The 24,757-nt window shown below is 39.0% G+C and overlaps 1 protein-coding gene across 5 annotated transcripts in view; it reads right to left on the bottom strand.

Moving 5' to 3' along the window:
- The window catches only part of NSUN6 (NOP2/Sun RNA methyltransferase 6), a 91,502-nt gene that overhangs the window by 43,653 nt on the left and 23,092 nt on the right, over positions 1 to 24,757 (bottom strand). For 4 of the 5 annotated variants that reach the window (XM_033403485.2, XM_049706541.1, XM_004278624.4 and 1 more), the window contains 3 exons: positions 22,865 to 22,944; positions 9,917 to 10,026; positions 8,993 to 9,146 (listed from right to left, as the gene is read on the bottom strand). In XM_033403485.2, the coding sequence (XP_033259376.1) occupies positions 8,993 to 9,146; positions 9,917 to 10,026; positions 22,865 to 22,944 (344 nt within the window). The remainder of the gene's footprint in view (positions 1 to 8,992; positions 9,147 to 9,916; positions 10,027 to 22,864; positions 22,945 to 24,757) is intronic. The other variant, XM_033403486.2, reaches the window with a different exon arrangement.

Genomic DNA, 24,757 nt, shown 5'->3' with positions numbered 1-24,757 from the left:
AATCACGGGCACTGGCGGCTAGCCCAGTCTCCATGCCCTCTCTCTTTCCCGGAGGCCTGGGATGAGGCACACGTGCCACCCTCTGGCCACGTGCTTGGCTGCTCCGGCCAACAGCCCCGTCCTGAAGCTGCCGGGCGGGGGTACAGAGGCACTCTTACCGCTCCTGAGATCCCAAGGGCTTTGGGAGCTGTATGCCAGCAACCTGGGACATAGATCAAATTATTTATGTATTTATTATGCCACAGCAGAGTAAGTTTATGCTGACCCTTAAGAGTGAAATAATTTCTGCAGGCATTTGTGGACCGTCACTGCAGTGGGTCTGACTACCAATGTTAACTCCTTCTTCTTCTTCCCATGCCTTTTACCCTCACTCATCTGTGCAACACTTGGTATCTCCAAATCTGCACCTTTCATCAGAGTTAAGCCTCGTCCTTGCTCCAGTCAGGATCAAATCAAACCACTTCTTAGTTAAATAGTTCTTGCCCCTGAGCAGAAAATACACAAAAGAAACTTACAAAATGTCACTGCCTCACGTTCAAAAGTCAGTCCTTTGTTGAGACAACTGGGGCACTTACCTTGATCAACACCTTGCCCCCAGTGCAAGCATCTAGACCCACTACTGAATGCCTTGAATCATCGCTCAAGTGACTCTACCCTGCAGGGCTCCAGTCCTCTGCAAAATACTGAAACGAACACTTATACACCTGCCTTCCTAACCCAGCTCCCACCAGTGCTTCAAGCTCTGGCTCCCCTTGCACTAGCTCCCTCTGACCACGCCTACCAGCACAAGAGTGTCCATCTGTACAGTATTTAATTTAAAGTAACGTGACAAAATAATTTAAGCCAGTTATTGTTCAGGTATGGGCTGCCATGTTTCCTTTACAACTATTTCTGTACCATATATCTCCACATAATACTGCGAAATATAACACCCCATAGGATGAACAATCTGTTAGTAAACTAATCTATCTCTGCGTCTAATGATTCAACTCAGCTGGCATTCAAGAAACCAAAGGGCACAAATTCACTGACTGTACAAATGTACTGTTAAAAGAGTTGGTCCTAAGTTTTAAAAGAATATAAATAATAAACGGTGTCTAAATGCCACATTTCTTTGCTGTGGAAGCACACTTTTTCTCACATAGGCAGAGAAAGAAATCATAATGGCCTACCTGAATGCTGAGTTTAACAATCAACAGTTTCTTGGTTTCCTAACAATATGGAGAAGCAGTAGGACCAGAGCTCACCTTCTCTCATGAAAACATCAAAATCACAACTAACTGCTGAACAACCATCAACAAAAAAGGGCCAGAACCTACCAGTAAAGATATACCACTTCCAAAGACAAAGAAGAAGCCACAGCGAGACAGCAGGAGGGGCACGTTCATGATACAATCAAATCCCGTACCCGCTGGGTGGGTGACACAGAAAATGGAAAATAATTATATCACAGAGGTTCTCCCACAGGAGTGGGAGTTCTGAACCCCATGTCAGGCTCCCCAGTCTGGGGGTCTGGCATCAAGAGGAGAAGCCAGAGTATTTGGCTTTGAAGGCCAGTGGGGCTTGATCACAGGAACTCCACAGGACTGAGGGAAACAGGAACACCACTCTTGGAGGGCGCACACAAGGTCTCATGCACACCAGGACCCAAGGGAAAAAGAGGTGACTTCATAGGAGCCTGGGCCAGACCTACCTGCTGGTCTTGGAGGGTCTCCTGGGGAGGGAGGGGGCAACTGCAGCTCACTGTGGGGACAAGGACACTGGTGGCAGAGGTACGGGGGAGCACTCAATGGCATGAGCTGTCCTGGAGGCCACCATTTTGAAGCCAAGACCTGACCCCACCCAACAGCCCTTAGGATATAGTACTGGGATTACTCAGGCCAAAAAACAAACAGGGTGGGAACAAAAAACAAACAGCCCCACCTATCTGCAGACAGACTGTTTAAAGTCTTCCTGAATCCACAGCCACCTCTAAACACAACACTTGACATGCCCTACCCACCACAACCCAGCTCCACCCACCAGTGGGCAGCCACCAGTCCCTCCCACCAGGAAGCCTGCACAAGCCTCTTAGACCGGCTGCACCCACAAGGTGGCACACACCAAGAGGAACTACAATCCTGCAGCCTGTGGGACTGCAAACACAGGGTTACACAAAATGAGACACAACAGACGAATATGTTCCAGACAAAGGAACGAGATAAAACACCAGAAGAACAACTAAGTGAAGTGGAGACAGGAAAAGAATTCTTAGTAGTGACAGTAAAGATGATACAAGATCTCGGAAAAAGAATGGTGGCACAGACCAAGAAGATACAAGAAATGTTTAAGAAAGAGCCAAGAGATTTAAACAACAGAGTTGAACAATGAGGAAGAAGAATGGATAAGTGAGCTGGAAGACAGAATGGGGTAAAGCACTGCCATGGAACAGAAAAAAGAATGTTTCAGAGACCTCTGGGACAACATTAAAAACACCAACATTCACATTATAGGGGCCACAGAAGGAGAAGAGAGAAAGAAAGGACCTGAGAAAATATTTGAAGAGATAATACCTGAAACTTTCCCTAACATGGGAAAGAAAACAGCCACCCAAGTCCAGGAAGCACAGAGTCCCATACAGGATAAACCCAAGGAGGAACACGCCAAGACACATATTAATCAAACTGCCAAAAATTAAAGGCAGAGAAAATATTAAAAGTAAAAAGGGAAAAGCAACAAATAAAATACAAGGGAATCCCCATAAGGTTATCAACTGATTTTTCAGGAGAAACTCTGCAGGCCAGAAGGGAGTGGCACAATATATTTAACGTGATGAAAGGGAAAAACCTGCAACCAAGAATACTCTACTCAGCAAGGCTCTCATTCAGATTTGACAATCAAAAGCTACAAGAATTCAGCACCACCAAACCAGCTCTACAACAAATGCTAAAGGAACTTCTCCAGACGGAACAGAAAAAGCCACAACTAGAAACAAGAGAATTACTAATCGAAAAGCTCACCAGTAAAAGCAAACATAAAGGTAGGAAATCATCCACACATAAATATGATATCAAAAGCAGCAATCGTGAGGAGAGTACAAATGCCGGATACCAGAAACGCACGGGAAATTAAGAGACCAGCAACTTAGAACAATCTTGTATATATGTATAAAAGTCATGGGAACCGCAAACCAAAAACCTACGATACACACACAAAAAAGAAAAAGCAATCCAAACGCAACATTAAAGATGGTCATCAAAAAAATAAAAAATAAAAAAAATAAATAAATAAAAAATAAAAAATAAAAGATAGTCATCAAATCACAAGAGAAAAGAACAAAAGAAGAAAAAAGACCTACAAAAACAAAACAACTAACAAAATGGCAATAAGAACATACATATCGATAATTACCTTAAATGTAAGTAGATAAAAGCTCCAACCAAAAGACACAGACTGGCTGAATGAATATAAAAACAAGACCCAAATATATGCTGTCTACAAGAGACCCACTTCAGATCTAGGGATACATACAGACTGAATGTGCGGGGATGGAAAAAGATATTCCATGCAAATGGAAATCAAAAGAAAGCTGGAGTAGTGATACTCATATCAAACAAAATAGACTTTAAAATAAAGACTGTTACAAGAGACAAAAAAGGACACTACATAATGATCAAGGGATCAATCCAAAAAGAAGATATAACAACTGTAAATATATATTCACGCAACACTGGAGCGCCACAATATATAAGGCAAATGCTAACAGCCATAAAAGGAGAACTCGACAGTAACAAAGTAACAGTAGGGGGACTTTAACACCCCACTTTCACCAACAGACAGATCATCCAGACAGAAAATCAATAAACACAGGCCTTAAATGACACATTAGACCAGGTGGACTTGATTGATTATGTACAGAGCATTCCATCCGAAAGCAGCAGAACACACGTTCTTTTCATGGGCACATGGAACAATCGCCAGGATTAACCACATGCTGCGCCATAAATCAAGCCTCAGTAAATTTAAGAAAATTGAAATCGTATCAAGCATCTTTTCTGACCACAACACTATGAGATTAGAAATAAATTACAAGAAAAAAAACTGTGAAAACACAAACACATGGAGGCTAAACAATATGTTACTAAACAACCTAATGGATCACTGAAGAAATCAAAGAGAAAATCAAAAACTACCTAGAGACAAATGAAAACAAAAGCACAACGATCCAACACCTATGGGACACATCAAAAGCAGTTCTAAGAGGGACAATCTTAACTCAGGAAACAAGAAAAATCTCAAATAAACAACCCAACCATACACCTAAAGCAACTAGAGAAAGAAGAAGAAAACCCAAAGTTAATAGAAGGAAAGAAACCATAAAGATCAGAGCAGAAATAAATGAAATAGAGACGAAGAAAACAAAAGGAAAGATCAATGAAACTGAAAGCTGGTTCTTTGAAAAGGTAAACAAAACTGATAAACCTTAGGCCAGACTCATGAAGAAAAAGATGGAGAGGGCTCAAATCAATAAAATTAAAAATGACAAAGGAGAAGTTACAATGGACACTACAGAAATACAAAAGATCATAAGAGACTACTACAAGCAACTATATGCCAATAAAACAGACAACCTAGAAGAAATGGGCAAATTTCTATAAAGGTACAATCTCCCAGGACTGAACCAGGAAGAAATAGAAAATATGAACAGACCAATCACAAGTACTGAAATTGAAACTGTGATTAAAAAACTTCCAACAAACAAAAGGCCAGGAGCAGATGGCTTCACAGGCAAATTCTATCAAACATTTCCATAAGAGTTAACACTTATCCTTCTGAAACTCTTCCAAAAAACTGCAGAGGAAGGAACACTCCCAAGTTCATTCTACAAGGCCACCGTCACCGTGATACTAAAACCAGACAAAGATACCACAAAAAAAAGAAAATTACAGGCCAATTATCACTAATGAACATACATGCAAGAAATCCTGAACAAAATACTAGCAAACCAAATCCAACAATACATTAAAAGGATCATACACCATGATCAAGTGGGATTTATCCCAGGGATGCAAGGATTCTTCAACATCCGCAAATCAATTAGTGTGACACACACCACATTAACAAATTGAAGAACAAAAACCATATGATCATCTCAATAGATGCAGAAAAAGCTTTTGACAAAATTTATGATAACCCATTTATGATAAAAACTCTCCAGAAAGTGGGCATAGAGGGAACCTACCTCAGCATAATAAAGGCCACATATGACAAACCCACAGCTAACACATTCTCAATGGTGAATAGCTGAAAGCATTTCCTCTAAGATCAGGAATAAGACAAGGATGTCCACTCTCACCACTTTTATTCAACATAGTTTTGGAGGTCCTGGCCACAGCAATCAGAGAAGAATGAATGAATAAATAAATAAATAAATGGAATCCAAAATAAACAAATAAATAAATGGAATCCAAATTGGAAAAGAAGTAGTAAAACTGTCACTGTTTGCAGATGACATGACACTATACATAGAAAATCCTAAAGATGCCACCAGAAAAATACCAGAGCTCATCAAGGAATTTGGTAAAGTTGCAGGATACAAAATTCATATGCAAAAATCTCTTGCATTCCTATACACTAACAACAAAAGATCAGAAAGAGAAATTAACAAAACAATCCCATTTACCCTTGCAACAAAACAAATAAAATATCTAGGGATAAACCTACCTAAGGAGGCAAAAGACCTGTACTCTGAAAACTATAAGACACTGATGAAAGAAACTGAAGATGACACAAACAGATAGAAAGATATACCATGCTCTTGGGTTGAAATAATCAATAATGTCAAAATGACTATAATACCCAAGGCAATCTATGGATTCAATGCAATCCCTATCAAATTACCAATGGCATTTTTCACAGAACCAGAACAATAAATTTTAAAATTTATATGGAAACACAAAAGACCCCAAATAGCCAAAGCAATCCTGAAAAAGGAAAACGGATCTGGAAGAATCAGACACCCTGACTTCAGACTATACTACAAAGCTACAGTCATCAAAGCTACACGATACTGGCACAAAGACAGACTTGTAGATCAAAGGAACAGGATAGAAAGCTCAGAAATAAACCCAAGCACTTATGGTCAATTATTCTATGACAAAGGAGGCAAGACAATACAATTGAGAAAATACAGTCTCTTCAATAAGTGGTGCTGGGAATACTGGACAGCTACATGTAAAAGAATGAAATTAGAACATTTTTTAACACCATATACTAAAATAAACTCAAAATGGATTAAAGACCTAAATGTAAGACCTGATACTATAAAGCTCTTAGAGGAAAACATAGGAAGAATACTCTTTGACATAAATCACAGCAATATCTTTGTGGATCCACCTCCTAGAGTAATGAAAATAAAAACAAAAATAAACAAATGGGACCTAATGAAACTTCAAAGCTTTTGTACAGCAAAGGAAACCATAAACAAAATGAAAAGACAACCCACAAAATGGGAGAAAATACTTGCAAATGATGCGACAAGGGATTAATCTCCAAAATATACAAACAGCTCATGCAGCTCTATTTCAAAAAAACAAACAACCCATTCAAAAAATGGGAAGATCTAAACAGACATTTCTCCAAAGACGACATACCAATGGCCACGAAAAGATGCTCAACATCATTAATTATTAGAGAAATCAAAACTACAATGAGGTATCACCTCACACCAGTCAGAATGGCCATCATCAAAAAGTCTACAAACAATAACTGCTGGAGAGGGTGTGGTGAAAAGGGGACCCTCTTGCACTGCTGGTGGGAATGTAAATTGGTGCAACCACTATGGAGAACAGTATGGAGGTTCCTTAAAAAACTAAAACTAAAAAAAAAAAAAAAAAAAAAAAAACTAAAAATAGAGCCACCATATGATCCAGCAATCCCACCCCTGGGCATGTATCTGGAGGAACTCATTCTTCAAAAAGGTACACGCAGCCCAATATTCATTGCAGCACTATTTACAATAGCCAAGGCATGGAAGCAACCTAAGTGTCCACTGACAGATGAATGGATAAAGAAGATGTGGCACATATATACAATGGAATATTACTCAGCCATTAAAAAAAATGAAATAATGACATTTACAGCAACATTGATGGACCTAGAAATTATCATACTAAGTGAAGTACGTCAGACAGAGAAAGACAAATTTCATATATCACTTATATGTAGAATCTAAAAAAATTATACAAATGAACGTATTTACAAAACAGAAACAGACTCACAGACTTAGAGAACGCCCTATGGTTACCAGAGGGGAAAGGTGTGGGGGGAGGGAAAGATTGGAAGGTCGGGATTACCATGTACCCATCACTATGTCTAAAACGGATAACCAACAAGGACCTACTGCATGCATAGCACAGGGGACTCCGCTCAATACTCTGTAATAACCTACATGGGAAGAAAGTCTGGAAAAGAATAGATATGTGTATACGTATAACTGAATCACTTTGCTGTCACCTGAAACTACCTCAACATTGTAAATCAACTGTACTCCAATAAAAAATAAAATTTTTTTTTAAACTCAACAGTTTCTTAAAAGATGGCTGCCTCCTACTCCCACCAACAAAGAAAACAGTACTCAGAAATCTGTGGACCCAGTTACTGGAACCACCACGTCAAATAAGGATAAAGCAAGTACCACTAATAACGAGCTAAAGGAAGCAGTCAAGCTATCAACTCCCCATTACAGACCCAAAGGTTAACACAGCAGATGTATGCATAATCTTCAGAAGGCGCTCCAAGGAGAAGACAGTATTTGTTCTTGGCCATTTGGAAAGTACCGCTATCTCTAGGTGGAGAGAATAGCCTATTTCCTTAGAAGAATTAATTTCAACTATAAATCCAAACGGTTTTAATATAAAAAACTGTCCCAGGAATCAGGGATGTGGCTCTGTCCTAGCAGGCTAAATTCACAGCTTTCAGCATGTTTCCATCAGCTGTCAACTTTGGAGTAACAGAGCTGTCCACAGGATTCCTAAAACAGCCTGAAAACACGAAGCGAAATAAGACACAAATGAACCTACCTACACAATAGAAACAGACTCATAGACAACAGACTTGTGGTTGCCAAGGGGGCGAGGATTGGGGAGGGGGTGGACTGGGAGGTTGAGGTTAGCAGATGTAAGCTATTACATACAGAATAGATAAACAACAAGGTCCTACTGTACAGCACAGGGAACCATATTCAACATCCTGTGATGAACCATAATGGAAAAGAATATAAAAAAGAATGTATATGTATAACTGAGTCACTTTGCTGTACAGCAGAAATTAACACACTCTAAATCAACTATACTTCAATTTTTAAAAATTATAAGAAACTGGACTGTCCACCAATTTAATTTATTCAGCACCTGTAGCAACTGGAGATGACTTTAACATAACTTGGATTTTAATTCGGTGTAAGTCCGAACATTAATTTTTGACCACAAGTATTCATGTGAGTACTGGCTTCCTGGTAAATTTTTTAGTTAAATATTTTTTCTCTTTTTAATATTAAAGCCATAAGCTTTTCTTTGCCCACAGACTGTTAAAAAAAGATCTGGAGAGGTGGTCTAATTCATCCTTTATCAAGATAAGTAATGTTTTCCAAAGATACAAAACTTTTCAACTTAATATACAATAGGCTCCTTAATCTGAGCATTTACTCTTTTACCTAAAAGGATATTTCCCCCTCAAAAATGGCAATATGGGTTAAAGTATTTTCCAGTTGAATTTATACTAAAAAAAAAAATCATTCATATAATGCAACTAGATATATATATATATATTTTTTTAAGGTCAGTGAAGTATATTTCCGTTAATAGAAAGAAAACAGAGTTAAGGCAGCCACATCTATATCTGGACTAAAAACCCCTTTGCTCATTAAAGTTTTCTAGATATATTTTTTACGTTGTTTTTCATTTTCTTTGAACCACAGGTGCTTATTTCCCCCAAATGGCATTTGCTGACATACTTCAGTTCAGGGAGCCTGCTGAAGATCTCTTTGCGGCTTAGTTCAGAAATCCCATTTCCAAGAAATATTTTTGTTCCATCAAATTCTTTGGCTCCTTTCTTACATTTGCCTTTAATATCAGAGTACACGGAAACAAGATCTCCACCTTTCATAACTAGAGAAAGAAGAAAATCGTATCACACTGATCTATCTGTACTTTAGCAGAATAGTGAAAATTCTTTAAGCTTTAAGTCTTCAAGCTTTAGGACTGGGGACGCCTAGGGGCATCAGTAGTGGGCATGAAGCAGACTGACCCATCTCACTGTAACCCCTAATAGAAAATGTAACTTCTTCCTTTCAAATGTTTGCCAACAATAAAACGAACTGATGCTTTTTTTTTCCCTAGGAAAACAAAGATACAGAACAGTCTTCAAAACATCTGACCTCAGCTGGAAGTCTTTAGCTGAGCAGAAAAGGAAGGATATCTTCTATTTAAATTATTTTTCCCAAACCTAACATTCCCTAAGAGGGTAAATTAAGAATACTAAGATTCATCCCAATATTTAAGATTCTAGGCTCCGAATGTTCCCCTCACAAATGACAGGACAGCAGCCTGAGGTTTTAGGGCAACAGAGTAAAGAATACAAAACAAAATTTCACTGACATCTTACGCTCTATTCATCAGTCCTGATCCTGTAAACATCATCACACACGTCCTCAAAGGGAATAAAAGAAATGGGCACAAAACCCATATACGGATGCCTAACTTGTTAGTCCTTATCAGATATATCTCTCAACCGGCTATACTAAATGCAAAACTTGGAAAATATCTTTATTAAAGTAAATCTGAAATGTACCTGAGTGATGATTTAATAAATTTTCCATTTGATGATACACATAAATTTTAGTGGCTGTTCTACAGAGAAACCTAAACATTATACTCACATTTTGAGGCTGACACAATTCCTGGAACATAGACGTGGGCTCCTCGTAAGACTGCATTGCCACACTGGGCTCCAACAATAACTTCACAGGGCTGTTGTTTTATATTATTCCTAGGGATGCAAGATGAGAGAAAGTGAACAGTGATACACCTCCAACGCCTATCAACCTTTTCAGTGTTTCAATCTGAACCCTAAGTAAATAACCTCTTTGGTCTTCACCGTCCCATAGGAATGCCACTAATGAACAAATGAGAAAAAGCTGAAAAAAGATAAATACGGAAGAAATAGTTTCTTTAAAAAATTACAAAGAAGATGGACACTTCAGAAAAAGAAAACAGAAAAAGGATCCTATTGCAAGATAGTAAGTGGCACCAAAAACTGCTTCATCAAATACAACTAGTGAATATAACAAAAAAGAAGCAGACCCACAGATATAGAGACCAAAGTAGTGGCTACCAGTGGGGAGAGGGAAGTGAGGAAGGGCAAGAAAGGAGTAGGGGATTAATAGGTACAAACTATTAGGTATAAAATAAGCTACAAGGATCTATTATATCATACAGGGAATACAGCCAATATTTTTTTCTTTATTGAAGTATAGTTGATTTACAATGTTGAGTTAGTTTCAGGTGTACAGCAAAGTGATTCAGTTTTATATAGATAGATATACAGATATAGATATTTCTTTTTCAGATTCTTTTCCTATATAGGTTATTACAAGATATTGAATATAGTTCACTATGCTATACAGTAGGACCTTGTTGTTACATATTTTATATGCAGCAGTGTGTATCTGTTCATCCCAAACTCCTGATTTATCCCTCGCCCACCCCCTTTCCCCTTTGGTAACCATAAATTTGTTTTCTATGTCTCTAAGTCTACTTCCATTTTGTAAATAAATTCATTTGTATCTTTTTTTTTTAGATTCCACATGTAAGTGATATCATACGGTATCTGTCTTTCTCTTTCTCACTTACTTCACTTAGTATGATAATCTCTAGGTCCATCCACGTTGCTGCAAATGGCATTATTTCAGCAAAATAGCTAATGGTATAGCCAATATTTTATAACTATAAATGGAGCATAACCCTTAAAAATTGTGAATCACTATACTGTACACCTGTAACTTATATTGTACATCAGCTATACCTCAATTTAAAAACAATTAGGCAGGACTGAGGTCACAGGAAATGACACACAGGCTAGAACAGGAAAAGGGACCCCTTGGGGCCCAGCTCTGATGCGTTTCATGTTAGAATGGACATGATCAAGTGTTTCTATTCTAATCACCCAATGAAGCTTTATGTGGATTAAAATCACAACCCCCAAAGGAAAAAAAAAACCTGCTTCATCATTTAACAAGCATTACTGTTTCATAACAGCATTAGGAGAGAAGAGAAATAAAGTCCCTGCCTTCAAAGACTAAAACAAACAACATACAAGGCATTCAAAAGTATTTCTAAAGTGGTAGATTGGTGCACAGTAAGTTATTAATATTTTAAACTAGACAGAGGTTAAGTCTTCTTTTCTTCCTTTACTATCCAGCTTTTTTGAGTGCTCTCCAAATTCTCACCTCCCATCCATTCCTCAAATCACTGAAGCCTGGGTCTCACTTCCAACACTCAGAGCGGCCTTTTTCAAAAGTCGGGAGTGCCTATGTGATTACCCCCAACAAACATCTTGAGCACTGCATGTCTGATGGGCTTCCCTGGTTGGCAACATTTCACATGTGCTGTCATAACTCCTTGCTGGGGGAATTAAGTGCATTTTCTTCCCATGATCTCCAAATGATCAAACCTCAGTAAACTTCTCAGCTTTATCCTCCTTCCTGGTCCCACACTCTCACTGCCCATTCTCTAGCTATCTCTAGAAGAGGTTCATTCCCCCAGGTTCTAAAGCATGCCAAGCAGCTCATCTCACTCTGAATCCTAAACCTTGGCAATCTCATGATCTCAATAATCACAAAAATTACCTACATATTTTTTTAATTTTATTGAAGTATATTTGATTTACAATGTTGTGCTAATTTCTGCTGTATAGCAAAGTGATTCAGTTATACACATACATATTCTTTTTCATATTCTTCTCCATTATGGTTTATCAGAGGATACTGAATATAACTCACTGTGCTATACAGTAGGACCCTGTTATTTTTCTTTAAACACTTTATCAACACAGCACATTTTTTTTTTATACAGCAGGTTCTTATTAGTCATCCATTTTATACACATCAGTGTATACACGTCAACCCCAATCGCCCAATTCATCACACCACCACCACCACCCCCGCCGCTTTCTCCCCTTGGTGTCCATACGTTTGTTCTCTACATCTGTGTCTCAATTCCTGCCCTGCAAACCGGTTCATCTGTACCATTTTTCTAGGTTCCACATACATGCGTTAATATACAATATTTGTTTTTCTTTCTGACTTACTTCACTCTGTATGACAGTCTCTAGATCCATCCATGTCTCAACAAATAACCCAATTTCATTCCTTTTTATGGCTGAGTAATATTCCATTGTATATATGTACCACATCTTCTTTATCCATTCGTCTGTCAATGGGCATTTAGGTTGCTTCCATGACCTGGCTATTGTAAATAGTGCTGCAGTGAACATTGGGGTGCATGTGTCTTTTTGAATTATGGTTTTCTCTGGGTATATGCCCAGTAGTAGGATTCCTGGGTCATATGGTAGCGCTACTTTGTTTTTTAAGGAACCTCCATACTGTTCTCCACAGTGGCTCTATCAATTTACATTCCCACCAACAGTGCAAGAGGTTCCCTTTTCTCCACACCCTCTCCAGCATTTGCTGTTTGTAGATTTTTCGATGATGCCCATTCTAACTGGTGTGACGTGATACCTCATTGTAGTTTTGATTTGCATTTCTCTAATAATTAGTGATGTTGAGCAGCTTTTCATGTTCCTCTTGGCCATCTGTATGTCTTCTTTGGAGAAATGTCTATTTAGGTCTTCTCCCATTTTTGGATTGGGTTGTTTGTTTTTTTAATATTGAGCTGCATGAGCTGTTTATATATTTTGGAGATTGATCCTCTGTCCATTGATTCGTTTGCAAATATTTTCTCCCATTCTGAGGGTTGTCTTTTTGTCTTGTTTATGGTTTCCTTTGCTGTGCAAAAGCTTTGAAGTTTCATTAGGTCCCATTTGTTTATTTTTGTTTTTATTTCCATTACTCTAGGAGGTGGATCCAAAAAGATCTTGCTGTGATTTATGTCAAAGAGTGTTCTTCCTATGTTTTCAGGACCTTGTTATTAACCCACATATTCTAATGATTAGCCTTTCCAGACTGATTACCTGCAGGTAGCTATATATACATGTCCCACAGTTATTTCAAACTCAACAAGTCCTGAACAACGTTATGATTCTCTGACCCACTCCTCAAATCCTTGCTAACACCCCAATGCTTCTCATCCTCCTGTTTCCAGTCTTGAACAAAGTGCCATTATCTATCTGAATAGCCAGACTGGAAAGCCTGGCATCATCTTAAATCTCTTCTTCCTAAAACTTCTAACATTCACTGAGTTACCAAGTGATGCCACCTCTAATTCTCTGACAGGTCTTCCGGGCCCATCCCCTGACATCAGACGTGCGTCACCTCTTAACCTGATCACTGAGATAGCTTCCACGTTTTATCTTTGGTTGCCTTCAGATGCTCCTGATGTCTCTGGTGTTCTTAAGTTCCATTCTGAAGTACCTAGATATGGATTTATCTTTACTTTTGGCTTCAGACACTGTATTCCTTAAATCTGACTTTCATCAATTCTGGAAAATTCTTTGTCATTATATTTTTGAATATTGTCTTTCCCCATTATTTCTAATCTATACATCTGGGATTCACTAGAAACGTGTAGTGCCGTTTCATTCTTTTTTCCATGACTCAGTTTCATACTTTCAACTGCTTTACCTTCTTTACCTGCTGCATTCTGGGTAATTTCCTATGAGTCATCTTCTAGTTCATTAATTCTCTCACCTGTTGGGTCTAATCTTCAGTTTGGCTCATTGAATGAGTTTTTAATTTTAATGATATTTTTATTTCTAGAAATTCTTTTTCAATTCTTTTTTTCCGTCTTAGGGTTTTTTGTGTTTTAGATTCTTCCTTTGTTTTTTATCATTTCAAGGAGACTGATTTTACAGTCTCTACCAGTTAGCTCTATTTGCTACAGTTCTGGGGGACTCTAATCCCTTCAGTTTGTTGTATACACTGGTCCTCAAAGGTGCATGGCCTGGGCTAATGGGTGTCACTCCAGAGTGGTTTCAAGCATCCCAGGAACTAGCTTAGGATCCAATTTTTATGTTAATTTCCCAAACTGCAGGTTTCCAGACCACTTGGGTGGTATGAATTTGAATTCCAAGCCCTTATAGGTATGAAACCTCTGAGTTCTGCATCTCAGAGATTTTTTTTTCCTCCAACTAAAAACTCCAAGGCAAGAGCGATCCAAATCCTAATTACTGCCTTGTACTGACTGCTGGATGTTTCTCACCTCCTAGCACCAGAATCCTCTTATTAAAACCAAACACCCCCCAAGGGACTTCCCTGGTGGCACAGTAGTTAAGAATCCGCCTGCCAATGCAGGGGACTGCATTGGGTTCAAGCCCTGATCCGGGAAGATCCCACATGCTGCAGAGCAACTAAGCCCGTGCGCCACAACTACTCAGTCTGTGCTCTAGAGCCTGCAAGCCACAACTACCGAGCCCGTGTGCCTAGAGCCCATGCTCCACAACAGGAGAAGCCACCGCAATGAGAAGCCCGTGCACCGCAACGAAGAGCAGCCCCCTCTCACCACAACTAGAGAAAGCCCGTGTGCAGCAAAAGAAGACCCAATGCAGCCAAAAATTAATTAATTTTTTTAAAAAGCCAAAGCCCCTAAATTCAGGGGACCAAGCATTTTCTCCCTCAAATCCCCCAACCCTTAATCTTAGCTCACACACTTACTGCTCTGTTTTCAGTTACTCTTCATTCTAACCACTGAATATTTCACTTACATTCTTAATCACTCCACTGTGCATTTTATGACCTTTTAGTCAGTATTCCTAGTCCTATGTAGCAGAAACATCCTCAAGTTATCTAGTTCACTGTATTGCTGGGAATAAAAGACTGAATTGTTCCCTAACTTGGCTCCAGTTTTGCAATTCATCTTCTTTTGAAAAAAGTGTTTAAGTTTTTTTGGCTGTAACCCAGGGTAAGAAATGCACTTAAATCACATCCCAGTACACATGTGTATACACACACATACATTTATAGCAAACATTTCACAAAATACCTTATTATGTACAATCCAATATATTATAAAATACCCCATTTCTTTTTTTAAAAAAAGCCCATAGGGCTTCCCTGGTGGCACAGTGGTTGAGAGTCTGCCTGCCGGGTTCATGCCCCGGTCTGGGAAGATTCCCACATGCCACGGAGCGGCTGGGCCCATGAGCCATGGCCGCTGAGCCTGCGTGTCCGGAGCCTCCACAACGGAAGAGGCCACAACAGTGAGAGGCCCACGTACCGCAAAAAAAAAAAAAAAAAAAAAAAAAAAGCCCATAAAAAACCAATTACATTCATTTCACAACCTACTAATGGGTCATGATCTACATGCAGTTTGGAAAACATACCTTTATGCTACTACCAGTATTTCTAAAATCATGACTGTAATAAAAATTATTTGGCTCCTATATTCTATGCAAAAAACACTCCTTAGTTTAAAAGCAAAAACCCTTTACATTTCACATCTACCTAACTACTTCAGCATCTTCTTTCACCAATCTGAGAACTGATTAGCCAAACTGATCACTTTTGTCATGAACCACCATCTATTTTCACACCTCTGTACTTTTTGCATATGTTCTCTATCTCACATACCCTTACCTACTTTATCTCCTCATCCACCTAATTCTTACTCACCTTCAAGGTTCAACTGAAGTTACATCTATTTGGAGAAAATCTTTACCCACTTCTTTGCACTCAGCCCTTCTTCTTCTATGCTCTAATGGTATGTAATTCATACCCCTACCACGGCATCTATTGCATTTTGACTTGTACCAATATTCCCTGCTTTTAGAAACTATGTTTCATCCATCTTTATAACATCTTTGGGTCTCACACATAGCACCAATTCAAAACATATCTTGTGAAATGGAACCCTGTAGTGTTAATCAGAAAGTTTTTATGAGAATAACCATTTCATGGCGAGAAGAGAATGGGAGACCACAAAGATGAGTCTTAACACAGGGGGCCAGAACTGCTATCCTTTCTTTGGAAGGCCTGGTGACAAGGCTGGTCCTCGGCTAGTGTTTTGGAACTTAGAATCAGGGGAGTTCCCACTATGAACTGATAAGGGTAGCTCACTGTGCCTACACTGTTTCTAACAATGTATTTGTAAACAAATAATATGGTTTACGGTGGACACTGAGTTTCCTTCTGGGAGGCTGGAATCTGGGTAAATGCCAGGCAGGAGGTACCCACACAACCTGCCCTGAATGAAAATCCTGGATGCCGTGTCTCATTAGAGCTTCCCTGGCTGGTGACATCTCACATATATGTTGTCAAGCTCGTTTACTGACGGAGTTAAGTGCACCGTGTATGACTCCGCTGGAAAAAGACCCTACAGCTTGCAAATGGTTTTCCCTAGACCTCATCCCATGCACCTTTTATTTTGCTGATTTTCCTTCAGATCCTTTCACTGATTAAATCATAGGCACGCATATGATTATATGCTGAGTCCTCTGAGCCCTCCTAGGGAATCACAGAGCCAGGGAGTGGTCTTGGGGATCCCTCAACACAAGAAGTAATCGTATAAAAATGTAAGATAGCATATGCAAGTGTCAAGGTGTATGTCAGCTTCACTGAAATTTCAGCAAGGAAATGTAAAAGTTGACACAGGGCCATAAAAAATACTAAAAGCTTGATTTTTATTGAACTGTTTCTAAATAAAGGAGTGAAGCAACATTAAAGAAAGATGATTTTCCAATTGAACAGTAATAAAGATTGGAGGAGGGGCTTCCCTGGTGGCGCAGTGGTTGAGAGTCCGCCTGCCGATGCAGGGGACACGGGTTCATGCCCCGGTCCGGGAAGATCCCACATGCCGCAGAACGGCTGTGCCCGTGAGCCATGACCTCTGAGCCTGCGCGTCCGGAGTCTGTGCTCCGCAATGCGAGAGGCCACAACAGTGAGAGGCCCGCGTACCGCAAAAAAAAAAAAAAAAGATTGGAGGAAAAATAGTAAGAAGGTACTTAATTGCACACAGCCAAAAATAAAAATAAATAGTAAAATAAACATTAAAAAAATACTCTTGTATCAATGTAGAAAACAAACTTATGGTCATGGGGGGAGAAGAACGATAAATTGGGAGATTGGGATTGACATACACACACTACTATATATAAAATAGATAACTAATAAGGACCTACTGTATACACAGGGAACTCTACTCAATACTCTGTAATGACCTATATGGGAAAAGAATCTAAAAAAGAGTGGATATATGTAGATGTATACCTGATTCACTTTGCTGTACAGCAGAAATTAACACAACATTGTAAATCAACTATACTTCAATTAAAAAAAATACTCTTGTGTTGGGAGTGGGGGGGAATGAATTAGGAGTTTGGGATTAACATATACACACTACTATATATAAAACAGACAACCAACAAGGGCCTACTGTATAGCACAGGAAACTCTACTCAATATTTTGTAACAGCTTATAAGGGAAAAGAATCTGAAAAGGAATATTTAACTGAGTCACTTTGCTGTACACCTGAAACTAACCACACACTGTAAATCAACTATAATTTGATAAAAAAAAAAAAATACTCTTGTATGAAGAAAAGCCTGGCATTCAATTTTCTCTAAGTTTTTCAATAAAGCTGACACTGACACCATCAAAATCAGCATTACAACCTTATGTTCAATCTAATTACCAGTGATAAAACCTTCCTAACAACAACAACAAAAAAACCTTCCTAACATCAAAATATATTTGATCAGTAAATTAAATAGCATGTTAAATAAAATGAGGGAACCTGAATTTTATGGTGAGAAATTACTTTTTAAATTGTTTACTGCCTATAAATAGTTTAACCTATGTTTTGATATCGTAAATAACTGGATGATGTTGAGCTTCTAGTAAAAGATTAGTCAAAGAATAAAAGTATAAATATATTCCTTTTTCTAAAGCCCACAGAAATGGGGAATGAAAAACCTAAAAGAAAATCCCATTTGCAAGAAAACTAAGAAACAGCTATTACCCAAATGATTAAGAATAATTAGCTAACACAGTAAAATTTGGATCAAACCTAGTTCCTCAACAGGGTATGAATGCTTCTGAAAAGGAAAGGCTTCTGGGTGCCTAAACAAATATTTACTGCTTAGATCCAGGACCAGAGGGTCAGACAGAAAAAAGGAGAATCTGGGAGCATCTTGTCAGTGTCCTGTGCCCTGCAGATAAAGATGAAAGAGGACTGGACTGGCAAAATTGGCACAAGCAGACAATCTCTGCTTTCTGTAACAAAACTGGACAAACTGCCTAGAAGTAGCTAAGGGAAGAGAAGGGAAAGCGCAAGCAACTCTGTCACTCCTCCCCTGAGTTCACTAAGCGTTAACAAAAATTAAAGCCCCCAACAAAGAAGCTATGAGCCGGATCCCCTCACAGAGCCTTAGTCTTCTTCAGCTCAGCTCACCAGGACTAGAGTTGTGCCACTAGGAAAGACCTGGTGAAAGTATTTTGAAAGACTCATCTGATTAGTTGTCTAGATATACACTTGACCCGAAGTGCAAACTAGGTGAATCTGTGAAAGTTTTCATTCAAGGATTCACTCAAACTGGGAACTATGTGTAGATACACATGGCCCTGTCTACCCTCAGGTTCTGCCTCCATGGATTCAACCAACCGCAGATGAAAAAACATTTTTTTTAAATTCCAGAAAATTCCTAAAAGCAAACTTGAATTTGCTGTGCACTGGCAACTACTTACATAGTATTAAGTATTGTAAGTAATCTAGAAATGATTTAAAGCATACTGAAGGATGTGCATGAGTTATATGCAAACACTACATCATTTCATATGAGACTTGAGCCTCTGTGATTATTGGTATGTTGGCGGGGAACGGGGTATCCTGGAACCAATCTCCCATGGATACCAAGGGACATCCGTAGTAGTAAACAAAGCTGTAATAAACAAAAGGCAGTACAAAATGTACAGACCAAAAAAGGGCAGAATTTCAAATAACCTCTGTATAGTTTCAAAGAAACTAAAAAGAACCTTAAAAAAGGGATATAATAACAACAACAAGATTAAAAAATAAAGAACAAAAGTGAACTAGCCCAGCTCAGCAAGTAAAGGATAGTAAACCCTGTGAAATTCAAGAGTTAATGTAACAGGCCTGCGACAGCTATTCTTAGAAAGGCCTGCTGGGAAGGCTGGACCTCGGCAGCATCTGGAACCTTGACTGGCCAACGGTTCCCAGCACTGACATAAAACCACCTCTTAAGAGTGAATTACTGTTCCTAAACTGTTCGTCCAAGCTGTGTGGTTATGCTGAACACCTGCTTTCCTTTTGGGAGCCTGGAATTCCATTACATGCCAGGCAGAGGGCGCCCAGATGACCAGCACCCAACTAAAACCTTGGGTGCTGGGTCTCTAATGGGCTCCTCTCATAGACAATGATTCTATACATGTCACAACTGACTGCTCGAAGGATGAAGCCTGTCCTGGTAGCTCCATGGGGAGAGACGCCCAGAAGCTTGCGCCTGGTTTCTTCCAGACTTTACCCCGCATGCCTTTTCCCTCTGCTGTTTCTGCTTTTGTACCCCTTTCGTGTAATAAATCCCCGCCATGAGCCTGACTAGATGCTGAGTCCTGTGAGTCCCTCCAGCCCGTCACAAGGCCCTGGGCTGTCTGGGGGTGTCCCAACACAGGGAGCATCTGTCCTGGAAAACCAACACATGGACCACCAGTGTCCTCCTAACAGATCGGGCAGGAATACGTAACAAAGATATTCAAAGAACTACCAGAAGACTTGTAGTTTAAAAATTACATTGCATTCCAATGAAAACGAAGGAGAATAATAATTATTATTATAAACATTAATGACAATTATTATTATTATTATAAGGGATACCCCAGTGGAGTCTCTCAAGCCCAGTACCTAAGAGTCCCATAGACCTCCAAGGGAAAAATCAAGGTTCTGTTGTAAAAGGGGTAGTTTTTGGCCTCAGATTTCTTCATAGCAACACGTGGGGCCCTAAGATTGTAGAAGCAGTGTCTACAGAGGGCTGAGGGAAATAACATGTGACTTGAAATGACTATAATCAGCCTATAGGTTGTTGTCTAAATATAAAGGCAACAAGCAATTCTCAAGCGAGAAAGGAAACAGAGCATACAAGAGACGTACTTGGGGGAAGGGAAGCAGGTGCTGGAGACCTGCTACATGACGCTATTCGATCAACCAAGAGATCAATTAAGATAAAGAACCCAGAAATAAACTACCAATAGGGCTACAAGCAAGCACTGCATTCATTTGAATTATGCTTGTAGAATAAAAATGTTACAAAGCTTTACATTGTTAAAAAACTAACAGTAAATAAAAATTGGTTGGTGGAGGTTTTAGGGCAAATTTAAGCATAAGAATTTCTTCAATTTTCATAGTGGAAAGTCAAAAGATACCTAATAAAAGTGATGATGAGTTTAAAAGACAAAAAAGAGCCGAACTGCTTCTTTTAGAAACAAAAGGTAGGTATATGAATCCACAATCCTAAAAGATTTCTTAGTGCTTTCCTGTAGTAACTCACCGTTTGTGCTTTATAGTTCACTAATGCTTTAACTTTTTTTAACTTTTTATTCACTTTCGGCTGCGTTTTTGGTCTTCGTTGCTGTGCGCGGGCTTTCTTTACTTGGAGTGAACGGGAGCTACTGTTTGTTGCAGTGCTCGGGCTTCTCTTGTCGTGGTGCACGGGATATAGGGGCATGGGCTTCAGTAGCTGTGGCACACGGCTTAGCTGCTCTGCGGCATGTGGGATCTTCCCAGACCAGGTCTCAAACCCATGTCCCCTGCATTGGCAGGCGGATTCTTAACCACTGCACCACCAGGGAAGTCCCCACTAATGTTTTAATGAGTAATTTAGCTCACTACAAAGAACAGATGAAAGAATTATTACATAGCCAGTAAAAAGAATGAAATAGTGTTATATAGGATTATGGAAAACTACAGAGGCCACAGTACATTCTGAAATGAATCACAGGTCTCAAAAGACCTGTGACTGTGATCAACTGTAGTAACTAACTGGTTTAAAACTAGGAGATGAAAGAAATCAGAACACTGGTTTCCTGGTAGAGGGGCAGAATGCAGAGAATTTTCTGGGTGATGGAAATGGGGTATATCTTGATGGGGGTGAGTCTTGACTACACAGTTGTATGAATTTACCAAAACTCAGCAAATAGTACACTTAATTAGGATCTCTGCATTTCACTACTGCAAATTCCCCCTTAACAAAGAGCTAGAAGAAGGAGTTTACAAAATCGGGACTTGCCTGGTGGTCCAGTGGTAAAGAATCTGCCTTCCAATGCAGGGGATGCGGTTTCAATCCCTGGTTGGGGAACTAAGATCCCACATGCCGCAGGGCAACTAAGCCCACGCGCCACAACTACGGAGCTCGCACACCTCAACGAGAGCCCGCGTGCTGCAAACTACAGAGCCCACGCACCACAACTACAGAGAAGCCCCCACGCTGCAACGAAAGATCCCGTGAGCATCAATGAAGATCCCGCGTGCCGCAACTAAGACCCGACACAGCCAAAAAAAAAAAAAGGGGGGAGTTTACAAAATCAACTTTTTTAATTGCGGAAGTAATACGTGCTTATGGTAAAAAAAAAAAAAAAAAAAAAAAAAAAAGACAGAAATATTACAAGTGAAAATCTCCTCTTACTCAGTTTCTCCCAATCCAACTTCCTCAGAGTTAATCCCTGTCAACAGTTGGGTATGTTATACCCTCCAGACTTTTTTCCGTATATAAATAAATATATATATAAATCTGTAGTTGTGTGTGTTTTTTAGTCGCAAAAGAAATGTGATTTCTTACATTCCTACACAGAGCAACATGCTTTTGGTATTTAATTTATCGAGAACATCACCTTTTCTTTGTACATATAATTCTCCCACATTAAAGGCCATATAAAAATAATAATAATAAAGGCCATATAATAATCCACTGCGTGGATAAACCAAAAACCACTGCTCTACTGTTGACCACTAAATTACTTTAAAGCTTTAACAAAATGAGCATTTTTATGTTTATTATAAGTCTTAGGGGTATTAAAAAAATTTTATCACAATTAGGGATTTTCAATACAACACCCATTATAATATGAAAGCCGATTTTTTCAAATTTTAAACACATCCCACCAAACACATAGTGTCTGTTCTACTCAGAGAACAAACACAGTAATTTAACATAACTGTGAATTAATAAAATTTTACAAACATATCAATTATTAAAGTAGGAAACGGTGCTTTGTATTTTTGTTGTAGCTCAATAAAGTTTTAACTGAGCAGTGGAATCAAGATATACAAGTAAACAAATGTAAAAGTAATTTTCTTACAGAATGGAAAAAAATCAATCACTGCACAGCAGAAACTAACACAACATTGTAAAGCAATTATACTCCAATAAAGATGTTTAAAAAGAAAAGAAAACATGATATAACACAGAAAAAAAATCAATCACTGCACTAAACGCAAGTACAATGCATTACTCTCAAGGTATCTGGGCCCATTCCTAGTGTTCTTTTGTAATATTTTCCATGAAAGACTATAGAGTCAGCATTTACCAAGTTTGTGAATTCCTATCTTAATAATGGAGAAACTTAGTACTGTCACTAACAGTAAAAAAGAACCTGTGACATTTTTATTTAGAAGAATATAATTTGAAAATGAAATAGTTACAAACCTAGGTCCAATAACAGGAATAAGTAAGACATCCTGAAGGTCTGGATGCTGAAGAATAGGAAAACTTAATCCATTAAACTGCTGTTAAAAATAAACACATAGGATTACAAAGCAATCAGTATATTGGTTAAATTTCAAGTTACAGAGCTTTTCAGTGTCATTACCTAGCAGAGCACGGTAATGAGCTTGATTTAGGGTATTTTCACTTTATTCCACGGGATACTATAAAAAATCAAAGACTTCAAAACAACAACGTTTTCTCTATAATTTGATTCTCAAGTATCTTAACTTCTTTACAAGTAAAAGGCTCAATTTTGCTTACTGTTTTTGACTTTGGAAACACGAACCATTGTTGACCTTACGTGACTTACTCTGAAAACACATATCCAATATAGGATTGCATGAATAGGACATTAAAGATTGAGATTACTAAACGCTATTTATTATATATTATCAACACTGGATGCCATGTCAGTTGGATGATGCTTCCTGGCAAAGGCTCAGGATTTTCAGTATCCTCTACCGTACTTGGCCTTCAGACTGGAAATAAGTGCAGGGCCAGTGGCATAGGTGCTGGGGCCAACTCCCAGTCTCATGGGAGCCAACTCTGCAGCTCTTCCCAACTCCATGGTCATGCTGGTAGCTTGAAATCGACCAGAGTGGGAGCGTTTACACCACAAAACTCAGCAAACACCACACACCAGCATTATTTTTCCCAGAAAGTGGGTTGTGCAGTATGTACCAGCATACCACCGTTGCAGGCGGAAGACAACCGGGCACTCCACGCGGAACAGTGGACTGGACAGCAAGGGCTGTGTACCCTATCGGAGGGCAGCACGCAAATACTGGAGAACAAGTCTCTGCCATGTAAGCTAGGGATTATCAACTCATTCATTTTCACATAATACACCAAAGAGCAGTGACCATAACAGATATTTGCATTGCCTTGTAGTATCCATACACTACCTACAGAAAACTTCCAAAATCAACCTATTTCTAAGTTGATGGAAAGAGAAAAAAAAATTCTTCAGATTTTAGAAATCTGACTATATTTCTACCAAGTCAACAGCTCTTCTGCCTTCTGCTTCCTCCAGGCAAAGGATACTGTGAACTAACCACATCCAACAGAATAGTAAGAAACCTTAAGGGCAAACTCATTCAGACAAGCCTCTCTCCCTTTTTTTTCCCTCTCTCCCTCATGTGCTCTCAGTTTGATACCTTACAGCATCCAGACTATGGATCCTTCCAAGGAGAAGAGAATGAATTTTGCCATTTGTTTTTGTTTTGCTTTGGAAGTACTATTTCTTTATACTATACAAATAGTCTACAGAGAGATCAATCCTCCTCAGGCCAAGGTTTCCCTTCTCTCCCTTTTTATCAGATATTAAAATGATACAGAAATAAAACTTTTATAAAACCACACGTCTGTAACTTCCATAAAACACCACAAACTTTTTTTTAAACCAAGCATATCACCTGCTTGTCTTTCTGTTTGTTTCTACCCCGTGCCCTTTTTAAAACAGCCTTAGTGAGGTTAATTTACATACCATAAAATTTACCCATTTTAAATGCACAATTCAATGATTTTTAGTAAATTTACAGAATTGTGTGACCACCACTAAAATCCAATTTCAGATCCTGTCCATCAACACACTATGATTCCTCATGTCCATCTGCAGCCAATGCCTGTTCCCAGCTCCAACCCCAGGCAACCACTAACCTACTTTCTTTCTCTAGAAATCTGCCTTTTCGAGACATCTCATATAAAAAGGATCATACTGTCTTGTGTGTGGCTTCTTTCACTCACTATAGTGTTTTTGAGGTTCACCCAAGTGGTAGCACGTATCAGTTCACCACTTTCATTGCTGTACTGTTCCCCTGTGTGAACATACCA

The sequence above is a fragment of the Orcinus orca genome, chromosome 2 (assembly GCF_937001465.1).
Source record: "Orcinus orca chromosome 2, mOrcOrc1.1, whole genome shotgun sequence".
Taxonomy (NCBI): Eukaryota; Metazoa; Chordata; class Mammalia; order Artiodactyla; family Delphinidae; genus Orcinus; species Orcinus orca.
Note: the sequence above shows the minus strand (reverse complement) of the source record. Positions and strands in the feature narration are given on the sequence as shown.